Here is a 13,904-nt window from a genome sequence, read left to right on the forward strand (position 1 = left end):
GATGTCTGACACTGTCAAGACAAGAGCTGTGAGAATTTGTACTCAAGTTCACCCTAGTTCTGCTTTAGTCGAGAATTATTTTGGTCCGCAAGTGCATTCAACCTGTATGCTTAAACTGCATTACTCACAGGATTAACTGCGCAGATGCCTGTAAGGACATCTGCCTCAGGAAGAACCCCTACTGATCTAGTCTAACTCGTCAGGAAATTAAAAAAATGAAGAAGTGATACAAGGGTAGTACCTCAATATGAAGTAGAGTAGGGGATCAAAGTAAAATAAAATATCACACATTTACAAGTCAGCATCATTTTCTGGTAAATTATGCTGCCATTTACCACTTCAAGTGTGACACTAAATGACACTGATTGAGATCACTATACCTGCATTACTGACATTCACTACCATCTAACATACATCAAATACAGGCAAGAGAGGTCTCGTCCTGGGTGCCCAAGAGCTGGGTTAAAAATACAGGTAAAGATCTCCAAAAACTGATGTGCAGACAGATTTCTCACTGAAATTTAGGTCAGGAAATGAGACTGAAAGAGAAGTAGCTTAGGGCTACATTGGAAAACATACTCTTCCGTCCCTAGAGGTACAGTAAATGCAAAGAATACAGTTCCACCAGTTGTACTCATGATCCATATGTTAAATAAATGCATTTATGGTTGATACAAGAAACAATAGTGCACAAACAATTAAAGGATCTTAATGGTAAGACTGGGCCGGGCAAGGGCACACTTGATGGACATTGTAGTCCTTACTTTCCCTTGAATTCTAAGTGAAAGTTCGTTCATCTAAAACGAGATCTCCATGGAACTGTATGGCAGTTATCGCTAGTAATAACACTTTCACTATAACCTACTGCAGGAAGTTTATAAACTGAGTCACGTTCCCAAGTTTTTAAGGTTATTATGGCTGGCTTTAATTGGCAAACTCACAATGATATACTGTGTTGCAAGCACGTGTGGGAACATACATGCTAGTGCCAGTACAATGAAGGAAGAAGATTTGGTCACCCAGGCTGCTTGGGGGTTTGATTTACTCAGGCTGCAGATAGTTTGTGGTAGTATTGGCAGCCCTCACCATTTGCTACTGTCAATAAAACTGGCACATGTATCAAGGGTATGCAAAAAGAGCGTATTTTGCCAGTTTCTTTGCCAGATGGTGGTAAAAAGAATCCTAGGTTTGTGTTTAGTTTTGAATGTTTGTAACTCTGGTAGTATTGTCTCAATTTTACAAGTAAACTTGGTGGTTTCAATTTGTTTTAATATTGATCGAATCAGCTATTAGATGATCAGCATACATCAGCAATGCAAACTGAATGATCATAAATAGACTTTTCAATATAGAAGTTAAATGGTTTGAATGGTCATAGCATTGAGTTTAACAGCCTCCAAGTCTAATTCCTATTTTAATACATTGGACTTTTGATATTAGTTTATTATAAAAAAAAGTAGGGTTAGGTAGACTGGGGCGTTAACATTTAAATGATTTTCAAATGTTTTCGTTCTCGAAACTAGCAGTTTGAAATACACATTAAGCTCCAATGTGGGACAAACACGTATGGTAGTTTGCATGTTCTAGGGTAGGCAGTAAGAAGCTAGAATCTGCTGCTGCCTTTGGTGGCTGGCAGTAGCAACGTAATTTTATTCATGCTACTTTTCTGTAACTTTGGCAGAACCTATTCTTAAATTAAAGGGGAGAACAAGGGACTAGGCTTATTGCATTATTGTCACTTAAGTAATTGCACTGGCAATCAAGTGACGCTGATAGTGGACTGCACATAAAGAAGGGAAGCCTGCTCGGGTTATCAGGGCTTCGTCATGTGCAGCATTATGATGGCATCTTTATCCTCGGAGGAAGCCAAGCCTGCTTTGATAACTGATGCACACATGAATCTAACATCGACAAGTAAATCGCATGTGGTGGCCACCACAACGTCCTGGGACTCACTCTCCTTGGGGATACCCACACTCTGCTGTCTGAATGATACGAACAACTTAAGCCCCAGATGTTTGCAGATGGATAAAAAACTTTGACATATACACAGGAGCTCTGGGGGTTGACTGTGAAAAGAGACTAAAGTGCCTGCTCATGCATTGTGTTGGTCCAGACATTGGCATAGTATTTCAATTTGAAGAATTTGATAACCTCTCATGGTGGTCTCAAACAACAACTGGTGAGCTATTTTCTTCTGAAAAGGAACACCAACTATGAGAGATAGCTCTTCCACTCAAGAGTGCAAAAGCAGGGTGAGACTATTGACCCCTTAGTAACAAGAATAAACGAAGATGTGCGGCACTGCAAATATGTAAGCTACAACAGCGATGAAGCACTGTGATGACAAAACGTTTCTGGCTGCAAGTCAGTGGCATAGCGACATAAACTACTGCAGAAACCGAGAAAATTTGAAGATATTCTATCAGTGGCAAGACCCTCCTGCACCATCAGCTGTCATGCAGAAGTGATGGAATGCTACAAGGTAAAGAAAGAAGTTGAAGAATTGCTTGGCATGATTGAAAACACATGCCTGTCTGAAAGAGGCATGAGGTGCACCTGCTTCCGATGTAGTTTCGGCTTTCCACATTAAGACACGCGCATGTCAGCACAGCACATGCCACCACTGTGGATAGAGAAGTCATTTTCAGTCAGTCTGCAGAAACAGAAGTGGTAAAAGATCAGAATCTCAGACACTGTAGAGTTCTGAGAAGAAAGCTATAGTGAAAGTGAAATCAAAATTGTGTGTCAGAAAGTGAGAGACATCAAAAGGCGAAACTATTCTCAATATGAGGCAACACACCAACAGAGTCTGTGCAAGACATGAAAGAACTCATCATAGACCTAGATGTGGGTGGGACCTCCATTCAGCCCCTCATAGACACAGGAGCCACAGTCAATGTATTGACAGACACTCATTTCGCAACATCAGCACAATCTACATTCAATGACACAGTTGTACACATATACACATATGGATAACACAAAACCCTTCAATGGCTAGGTGTCTTTCCACCTGTGTCTCAGACATGATAGCCAGCTATTACAGACTGATATATTTGTTGTAGAGATGGCTGCAGGCACAGGATGTCTCCTGAGCTCCTGAGCAGTAATCAAACTGGCCTCCTCAAGATGATATGCAACATGGCATATCAAGTATTGAGGAATGAACACACAACATTGATATGCTATTCCCAGCACTGTTTAGTGGCATAGGAACACTGAAGGATCAGCAGATTTGTCTCCTTATAGACACGGATGTAAAACCCATTGCCCAACATTTTAGGGGCATACCTTTCAGCATTCAACAACAAGTTGAGGATAAACTAAAAAATCCCTTACAGCTTGACATCATTGAAACAGTGCAAGGTGCCACAACCTGGTCTCAGCCATCTCTTTTTATGTGGAAAATCCTTCCTGGTTGTAACTGATCACCAATCCTTAGTTGCAATATATAAATACCCAAAAAGCAATATGCCTCCTCATGTTGCGAGGAGAGGGTCACACCTGTAAGATTAAAGGTTGCAAATAATACACCAACCAGGGAAAGACAAAAATCCTGCAGATTTCATATCTTATTTTCCCATAGAAAGCTCACTAACCATACCTTGCATTGCAGAAGGACACATCAGATATGTTGTATGGCAGTCCTCTCCATGTATAGTGTGAAACCGAGAGTTGACCTACGCCTCTCAATAGGACGCAACTTTGTGTGATATTCAGACACTCATTGAGTCTCAGCGATAGAACGAGATAGAAAAGAGAAACGGAACATATCCTTATAGTTCCATAAAAGACATGAGGGCATTTAGGAATGTCAGAGTGGAGCTAGCCTATTATCCGAAGGGTCTCATCGTATGTGAAGCCCACCTGTTCATCCCTTGAACGCTATGGCATTATGTTGTTGAGCTTGCCCATGATGCACATAGAGGAGCAGTAGTCCCCAAGTGGCCCTTCAGAAAGAAAGTATGATTTCCACAGCTGGTCTGCTTGGTGGAGGAAAATGTGGGCTTGTGCTATGTATTCCACTCTTTGACTAAAGGCAGTTCTTCTGTTCCTCTTCAGATGTCAAAAATACCAACACCAGTCTGGAGAAAAGTGGCTGTTGATGTTTTCGGGCCAATAAAAAAAGTCAGTAGTTTCTAGTGATCATTGACGAGTGCTCTCATTTTCCATAAGTCAAGGCGGGGCTCAGCATCTCATCCAATGTGACTGTCCACACCTTATACAAACTATTTTTATTGTTTGCCTTCCCCACTGTGGTTAAATCCCAAAAATGCCCTCCCTTATATGAATGGTAGCTTAACGAGTTTGTGAGAAAACTAGGTTTCACACACCAAAAGGTTACCTCCTTGTAAACTCAGGTCAACGGTATGGTCAAACATTTCATGGCACCCTTAAAAAGGTGTTGTAATTCGTGAAACATACCTGCCAAACGCAGTTTGATTCTGATGTTCCCTTCCAAATACTGTGGGGGTCATTACGAGTCTGGGGGTCACTTGACCATCAGACTCATGGTGGCGGTCCTTAACGCCACATTATGACCATGACAGTCGTTCCGGGGTCAGACAGCCAGCACAGCCAGGTTCAGAGATTCTGGCGGTTGTGGCAGTCCTAATCTGCCAGGGCAGCGATGTAAGCAGCGCTGCCCTGGAGATTACGACCTTTTTCTCTGCCAGAGATTTCATGGCAGTAATACCACCATGTGAAGGCTGGGGCAGAACGGGTGCAGGGGACCCCAGGGATGCCCCTGCACTACCCATGCACATGGCATGCGCAGTGAGTGGGCCCCCGGGCCAGCACCATCACAATGTTCACTGTCTAACATTGAGGGTGCTGGTGCAGCCTGCATCCTGCAGCACTGCCGGCAGTTCAATTACGACACAGAGACAATGCTGTAGGGTATTTCCCGCTAGGCCAGCGGACAGAAACCTAGGTTTCCGCCCACTGACGTAGTGGGAAACTCTTAATGGGCCTGGCAGGGAGGTAGTCACTATGGCGGCAACCTCCCTGTCGAATGTTTGGCGGACGGCCTAAACTGTCCTCCGAACTCGTAATGAGGCCCTATGCGACTTTACAGATACACCTCACAGTACCACATGTGTATACCCTACTGATCTAATGTTTGGGCACAAAATCCATACAGATTTTCTTCATCAAGTGAGGAACCCAACATCTCATATTCATCTTGAAGTCCAAGGGAGGGATGCAGAAGCAAAGTACAAAATGAAACACTATGCTGGCAAGCGTTAAGCTGCTTATTCACACACTCTGCAACAGGGTGACTTGGTCCTGGCAAATTCGAGAAATCACAGGAAAGAAAATGCTAATTTTAAACCTCACCTATATTTGATCATTGATATTAACTATCCCATAATTGCAGACCGGAGAAATGGAAATATAATTTCTTGAATTTTGTCATATGTTAATGAAGAAAGGAAGACGTTTTCTAGTCGATAATAAATGTACGTTTATTTTGTACAAAGGAGCAATCCTGGATCCTGCAATCCACAGTCTCCCACAACCATCCGCTCTATCCGTCTCCCATCCCCGCTCTCTCACACATTCCACTTCCGCATTCTGTTCTCACAATCTATCCACAGTAACACACCCACGGTCACACTTAAACACAACACACCTTTACCCTTAAACAACAATATACTGATAACATATAAATAACAAGAAAACAATAATAAATTTAAAAAAAACACAAGACACTGCAATAAGAATAAGAAACTAACATTAAACTACATATGATGTTGCATGTAGCAAAATATTAATCATTAAAGCAAGAATTCAGTATTTGGCATCTGACAATTTTGCTGGACAATGCTTGACTCTAGTACTTTTCCATATTTTATTCCTTAAATTTGAGTTAGCTTGTAATTCTATTTTTGTAGAACGATTGGTGCCCCATTCACTTCTAGATTCCACAGGCTGTAGGTCAGAACCTATGATAACCTGTTCATTACTAGTCTCAATAGCACCCTGAGACAGCAAATCATTTTTTGACTTGGTATCCAACTCATTAGATCTCACTGAATCATCCTTACTTTGTATATCCAAGAAACAATTGTCATCATCCTGCACCCCATCCTCCCCATTTTCATGAACTTTCATGCCATTTCCTGTTTCTGCAGATACCAAACCTCTATGCTTAGATACTCTACCGAAATTCTACATTTTTCCCCTTGTGCCTTTACCGCTTTGTTATATACTTGTATTACTCTAATGGGATCAGACCCTTTAGGAAGTTCCTTCCACACACCGTTGTTTTTTAATACAAACTCAATTTCCTATCTCCATTCTACTACCCGATCTTACTGTTTAATTTTATAGATGTTTCTCTTCATCTTCTCTAGGTATATCTTTACACGTTCCCTGATTTCACTATAATCGATACCGCGTCAGAATTCAATTACTTGTTCCTTAGCCACGAAGGAGCCAATTTAGGTCCTGGTTTCCTGCCGTGCAGCAATTCAAATGGAGAGTATCCTGTAATTGAATTCGGCATGGTCCTATAAGACAACAGTGTTGTTTGTAAAGCTTTCTTCCAAGGTAATCCTCCCCTCTAGGCTAATTGTATAGCTTCTCTAACCACACGGTTAAATCTTTCAGTTTGACCATGGGACTGGGGGTAGTAATTTGCAGTTTTCTTATGTTTAACACCACACCTGAGCAAATAATCTTCAAAGACTTTACTAACAAATTGAGGTCTGTTGTCCATAACCAATTCTTCAGGTAGACCTTCCGTACAGAAGACATCATCTAAGAACTCAATAATAACTTCTGAAGTTACTTTTTCAGTCATCTTAACCTCTGGCCATTTTGTTAAATTGTCTATTAGTACTGTGGCAAATGCTTCTTTTTCTCAGTTATTGCTTTGATCAAAACAGTTTACTGCATGTTAGTTGTGCAGCTGTATAGTACAATAGACTACAAGGAAGACCCAACCCGCTGCTACTCAATGGAAGTTTCAAAATAGCTAGTTTGACGTGGCTGCACGTAGTTTTCTATTTCAGTGGCCATAAAAGAAGAGTTTAAAAGGAATTGGGCACATAGAGGTCTAAAGCATATATAAGCAGTGTGACAGAAAGGCCATCTTTGCCACCCAAAACACTCCCATAATTGATATGGGTAACTTTTTCCAAATATCAACTCAATTAATTTCTTTATCCCCATCAAGATTTTTTCCAAAATCAATGTATATTGTGTCTGTTTGTTGTTAGCGCCTGGTATTACCAGATATCTCACCTTTCTCATTTTCCATTCTACTCCTTAGTTCGGTAAATTAGTTTTTGTCTATACCTTGTAATTTGCCATGTGGTAACATTCTGGACTCATTACCTTTTGCAATCATGTCTTAGACTTCTCTGACTTCGCTTAGTTCCAGTGGTGGTTCACACTTGAAATATTTGGGGTGGCAGCAACTGACCAGCAGTGCCTGGTCAATGCTAAAGCTGTCAGTCATGTCCCGTTATAAACATAGTTTATAACGAACCATGACTGAGAACTCGCATGCGTCAATGATGCCCCCAAATTAGGGGGGGGGGGTGAAGACACCATGCCTGCTCTTTGCGGACGATACATTATTGTTATCTCAAACTGCTTCTGGTTTAACAAACTTACTGCAAAAATTCATGTCCTTCTGTAATGACCACGGCCTTGAAGTAAATTCTATGAAAACCAAGTATATGATCTTCGTGACAACAAACACAAAGTAAGAAAGAGAATCTTTACGGAAGGGGTAGAGTTGGAGAGAGTTGCTGAATTTGTGTATTTCGGGGTTAGACTGGAGGATACGCATAGATGACAGACTCAGATAACGAGGGCACATATGTCTTTGAAGCAGAACCTGGGCAGTGTTCTGAGATTTGCAAACAGGTCCCCTAGGTTCGTAATTACTCCAGCAATGGAAATATATAAGCTGCAAGCAAGAGGGAGTGCTCTGTATGGAGCGGAGCTATGGGGATATGATAATCTGAAGGATTTGGAGGTTGCTGAAAACTCTTTTATAAAGTCTATCCTCAGAATACCCACTAGTTCCCCTACAATGCCTGTCCGTATGGACGTGAACTTAGACTCTATTGCACATATAGCAGCGCTGAAACCAAGATTATACTGGATCAGAATATGGTCCCTGGATACACTTAGCCCATACAGGACATGGTTGAAAGCCTTGATTAGTGAGAACTACACGGGAAAAATCCCATGGTGCAATTACGTTATGGCTAGTTTGACCAATTTGGGGCTGGCCCACTTTTGGATGGTCCCTTATGATCTACCCAAAAATGCGGCACATATTGTAAAGGATGTATATTAGCGGTGGCTAAAATTGGGAAAACTAGCAGAGGTCTCTTGAGGTAGTTTGACAGATAAGTTTACATCAGTCAAATGTCATTACGAGTTTGAATCGTATATGGATCTGATCACATTCCCTCGAGCCTGCGCCCTTTACATCAGATTCAGGCTAGGCTCGTTACCGCTACGCTCTTTCACCTGTACTTGGTCTAAATATGATCCTCATGCCAATCTTTGCCCATTGGGCTGCGGCCTTCCCGAATGTAGTGCACACGTACTATTCCATTGTCCTGCTTATGATAAACAACGAATCAAATGGATTGCACCTCTTTGTAGAACCATGGGCTTCCAAAATTGGTTTGCAGCCCTTAGACTTTTTAGGTTTAATACCCAGGGCGTGGTGGCATTTGCCTTAGCCAGCAACTTAGATGAAATCTGGCGTGCTAGAACAAAAATGTTAAAGCCATCTCATAAATAGGAGCCTATAATGGGAATGTTTTCTACTTTTATCGTATTTATTGTTTTTAGTTAGGAATAAATTTGATCTATGATATTTATTATGAAAAACTTTTCATTTTTGCACGATTCTATAATATGGCACGCATTATATAGGGAGAATGTTTTATATACTAGGACTTTTATACATAGTTTATTTTTGTAAAATTGTGAATTTGTGATGTGCTTTTATGGTACTTGTGTTTTGCCGAAATAAAGCTAACAATGATGATGATGATGATGACTGAGAACTCTGGCTTTGAGGTTGAAGGAATTGCGAGTCTTACAGTGCATCAGTGGGTTAAAAATAATAAAATAAAAATGTACTCACCCACTGCATGCGATGGCTTTATTTTGACCCTCAATTTTGTTCACCCTCCTTTTGACAGATCTACATAACACTTCACAAACCAAGCCCAATCCAGACAAACCCTTTTAAGGGAAAGTTTTGTGAGTATTCCTGTTTCTTGGATGTAAAACTGTGTGAAGAAATATCACTTGTTGTGTTTTACTGTTACAGTCTGTGAAACAAGCAAACTAAGTACATTATTACTAATCATGTTATATTTAGTCACTATATAAAGCGTTTGTGATAGATTCTGACACAATTCTGTTAAAATGTGTTTCTTCTTCTTTTAGCATCTTCTGCCAAAATGGGGCTAGTGGAAACAAAATTGGCAATCATCCCTGGTGCAGGTATGTTTATATCCCTTGCATGTAATTAGATTACAGTAAACATGAGAGTCCAATAGTGACAGACACACCTGTAGTGAGTGAGTATAAACGTGTACAGTGTAAGCATAACTTCAAAAACATAATGGAAGATTTCAGTAGGGATGTATTCTTGAAGGGGCAAAGTGAAAGGCAGAGTTTCACATGTCTTAACATACTGAGAAGTGTATGCTTAGAAAAGCGTATGGCTCCCAAATTCATGAAAATGTAAGAGCACATTGTAGCAGGGATCACTGATGATTTGATAAATGACATATAGAACTACTAGAATGCTTTGTTGCTGAAGTAAATATCTGTTAAGTATTAAACAGTAGATTCCAGGTTTACAATGGGAGCAGAAAGAGATAGCAAGATAGCCTCAGCAATGCCATTTCCCTTATTTGACAAACACTGTATGCCTAATCTCTGCTCAACCAGAACACCCTAGTAATATGCCCAAAATGGCTACATATTGCTGCAATGGTGATTTCCCCGTACATGGCACAGGTCCTCTGTGGGACATTTTGTTTTATATATTTTTAAGGTCCACAGGTTTATGAGCTGATCACATCTGCAGTCTGTTATCTGGAAACCCGTCCTTTCTGAAAGTAGTGTCTCAAGTAAGTCTCAAGCAAAATGTGGAGTGTATGCCGCCGTCTGCCATAACATAATATTTATTCAAACTGCTCGAATCATTGTCTAACAACCTACTTTATTGAATTAACAAAATTCATTAATTGTATTTGTCAATGTTTCCAACTCTCAGAATATCTACTGTGCTTCATCTACCTCACCATGGACCTGGAACAGGCCCTTATACCACACTGAATCTTCCTAATGCATTATAACTTGTATTTATTTGATTGTATCCTTCAACAATAGTCAATTGTCATGGCTAGGACAGTGAAAGAACCCCCTGCAACAAGAAAGAGCTGAGAGAGCTCATTGCCAATGCTACATATATCATTCCACAAAAATGAGCAATTTCTGCAGTTGGGGCTTTAAAGAACAGGGAGGCATTCATTCCTGAGTGTGAAAGAACCATTAAATACATTACCACTTCCTAGAATTGATGTCAAGTAATAACTCCATAGCGCCTACAAACATAGTTGGAGTCTTTAGTGTCTTCCCCAGCATGGTAACTGCTGAATAACTAGGCCACACAAGGATCTGTTAATCACACATCTTTATTCCTCTGCATGTACCTTTGAATTCCAACATTGTAAAGCAAGTGTTCATACATCCTGTTCTAGCAATTACGTTGCTCACATATGCAGAGTCCTAGGGGAGCCATAAAGGTTCCGTTCTAAATCATACAAGACACTTCATCTCCCCCCTCTATTACATGAAAAACTGCAATTTTTTATTTAGATAGACATACATATCTACGTAGGAACATGTACAACTATATATTTTCAATTAATCTTCTTGGAGCTTTGATCTGTCCACCCAATCTGGATTACTGGAAATGGTCAACTTCAATGTCAGAAATTGCCACTAATGGTAAGGAATCAGCAACAGTCATCGAGTTTTCACAGTCAGTCTTTCTTTCACCATATTGAGTTGAAGACTGATAAAACACAGGCCTGAAATTAGAAGAGTCTCTGGTGAGGGACTTCCCAGGTTGTTGGGCAGTCACCATGTTTCCTTTGGTAGACACTACTTTAAAAAGTTCAGTATTGTAAGGAGCATCAGATTTTCTTAGTTGTTGAGCAGTCACCAATTCTACCTTTTTGAATGAGAGGTATTTTGCATGTTGCCTCTTGTCTGTATACACTTTCTGTTTCTGTTACAAGTCCCTTGTATGAATTAGGTTTTCGTTACTATTTTGTTCTGCGGTCCATTGGGATATCCTGGTTACTATTGCTCTCCTGAACACCAAAACTCTCAGGACTTTCATCTGTGGTTGAGTGGGGTGTCGACCAATAAGCTCGTAGCGTTCAGCACTGTTCTTAGACTGAGGTTCTCAAGATTTGCAAGCTGTAATTGCACGCTTAGTGTACTCATAAAATGCTTACCAAGTCCATTGGCTGTGGCCACAAGGTTGTGATCTTTTCATGCTTTATGTTCAGATGCTCTAGACATTCTTTAATTTCTTTGCTATTGGAGTGTGGACCATTACGAGACTTCACAATGGCTGGGAAACCCCATGCTACCAATATGCCATTATATTTTTCTATTATTCTCTCATGTCATGGATGAGAGATCTTCAGCAAAGGGAAAATGTGAATATTCATCTACTTATCACCATTAAATGATGTCCTTTGTCATGTGCACTAAAGAAGCCAATGGCTATTTTCTCCCAGGCATGTTTAGGGAGTTCTGACATGTTCAAGGTATGTTGAGTAACTTTGGTTGACAGGCAATTGCATATGTGATGGACCTTGACTTCCTTTTCAACTCTTTCATCCAGATATGGAAACCAAACTTAGCCTCAGAGAGCTCTCTTTGTAGTGACAACACCACAATGTCCTTTGTGAGCCACTTCTATCGCCTTTGTCGCAGAATCAGAATCCTTGCAGAACAACTCCTTCCTGAGTTATGGACAATTTATCTTTGACGTTCTTTTGATAGTCACCATCATTACTAAGAGTTCGAACATATTTGTTCCATGACTGATGTGTAATTATGTCTTTTAACTTGAGCAGGTCACTATCATGACTCATTGCACTGACAATCTGGGCAAATGATACAGCAGCTGGTGTACTTGACTTAACAATGAATTTGATGTAGGCCTCAGACATTTTTGTTTGGAGTGCCATGACCTTGAATGGGCACTCTCGAAAAGTAGTCAGCAGGATTTTGATCCTTTCCTGGGCGATGTATAATTGTACTCTTGCAATTCCAGTCCCCATTGCTGAACTCAATAATGCATCTTGGCTTTTGGATTGCTGAAGATGGTCAATAAGGCTTGATGATCAGTCACCAGCATAAAAGCTTCCGTACAGGAATATATGGAAATGTGCAAAGCCCATACTACTGCCATACTTGCCTTTTCAGGCTGTGAGTAAAGCACGCCATGTTTGATATAAACTTCTACTACCATATGTCACAATATGTCGTTTTGCATTTGGGTGCCCACTATGCTGTGCAAGTACAGCGCCTAACCAAACGGGGCTACTGTCAACTACAATCTTGGTGTGGAGCTTTGGATTGAAGAACGCCATTTCTGTAGCATTTTCCATGCCACGTTTGATTCTCTTGAAACTCTTTTTACATTCTCATGACCATTTAAGAGAAACATTTTTCTTGGTATACTCTTGTAATGAAGCACTAACAGTGGCAAAGTCCTTTATGTATTGTGAACAGTAGCTGGCCATTACAAGAAAAAAAATGTACCATGGAAACATCTTGTGGGGATTCAGCATTTGTCAAAGCTTGCAATTTTGAAGGATCAGGCGTCATGCCTCCATCAGAAAAGATATGGCCAAAGAATTTCAATTGAGTTTTATTAAACTCAGACTTGTCTGTGTTTCATGTCAAACCTGCATCATTGAGTAATTGACTTACTTGTGTGAGGGCTCTATAATGATCCTTCTGTCTAGCTCCAAAAACCAATATGGCATTGCTATAGATAAATGCATCCACAACAGGATGTATGGTGCATCTTATGGAGTCTTTGAAAGGTTCTGTAGCTGATAACATGCCAAAACGAAGTCTCTTGTATCTGAACAAACCAACATTTGTAGCAAAGTTTGTAACATATCTGCAGTTTTCTTATAGTTCTAACTGATAATAACATTTATTCAAATCATGTGAAGAAAAGATTTCAACACCATTCAATGGCATGATCTTGTCAAGCAATGTGCGACCCCGGCTGGTGCTCTCATTCAATCGCTTTGTTTGCTTGGCCCATGTCAATGCATATGCACGGATCTCCTTTACTGTCCTTTTTAGGCACTACTACCATGGGAGAAACCCATGGTGATGGACCAGCAGAATGTTCAATAATGTCATGCTTAAGTAATAATTTTTTTTCAACAGTTTCTTGCAAATGAAAAGCAAGTTGTCTATGTCTCAGAGCAACAAGATGTACATCCTCATTAATGTGCAGATGTTCTCGCATTATCCATAACATACCTAAACCATGAGGCAACGAAGGGAATTGACTTACTATTTTGTGATGAGTGTTCATATAATTCAATTAAATCAGTCCCACGTCAGCAGCCGTGTTGAAACTAAGCAAGCAGGCCCTTGCTGCTGTACCTTGAAGTAAATGAACCGATGTGTGTACTTTTGTTATCTTATTTTTCACTGTTACCATGATCTAACGTTTACTATTCATGGATGTCGAGCAGCCCAAGTGTAAACTGTGGATTTGATGGTGTGAGCCGGGGTAATAGAGCAGTTCATTGTACTTCTCTTCAGGCATTATATTTATCGAAGCAACACTATCG

At 40.4% G+C, this 13,904-nt stretch overlaps 1 protein-coding gene across 1 annotated transcript in view; it reads left to right on the forward strand.

Annotated features, from left to right (window-relative positions):
• Window positions 1–13,904, forward strand: part of AUH (AU RNA binding methylglutaconyl-CoA hydratase) — a 711,935-nt gene that overhangs the window by 356,828 nt on the left and 341,203 nt on the right. The window contains exon 6 of the mRNA XM_069227411.1: window positions 9,436–9,492. Coding sequence (XP_069083512.1) covers window positions 9,436–9,492 — 57 coding nt within the window. The remainder of the gene's footprint in view (window positions 1–9,435; window positions 9,493–13,904) is intronic.

This window comes from Pleurodeles waltl, chromosome 1_1 (assembly GCF_031143425.1).
Source record: "Pleurodeles waltl isolate 20211129_DDA chromosome 1_1, aPleWal1.hap1.20221129, whole genome shotgun sequence".
NCBI lineage: Eukaryota > Metazoa > Chordata > Amphibia > Caudata > Salamandridae > Pleurodeles > Pleurodeles waltl.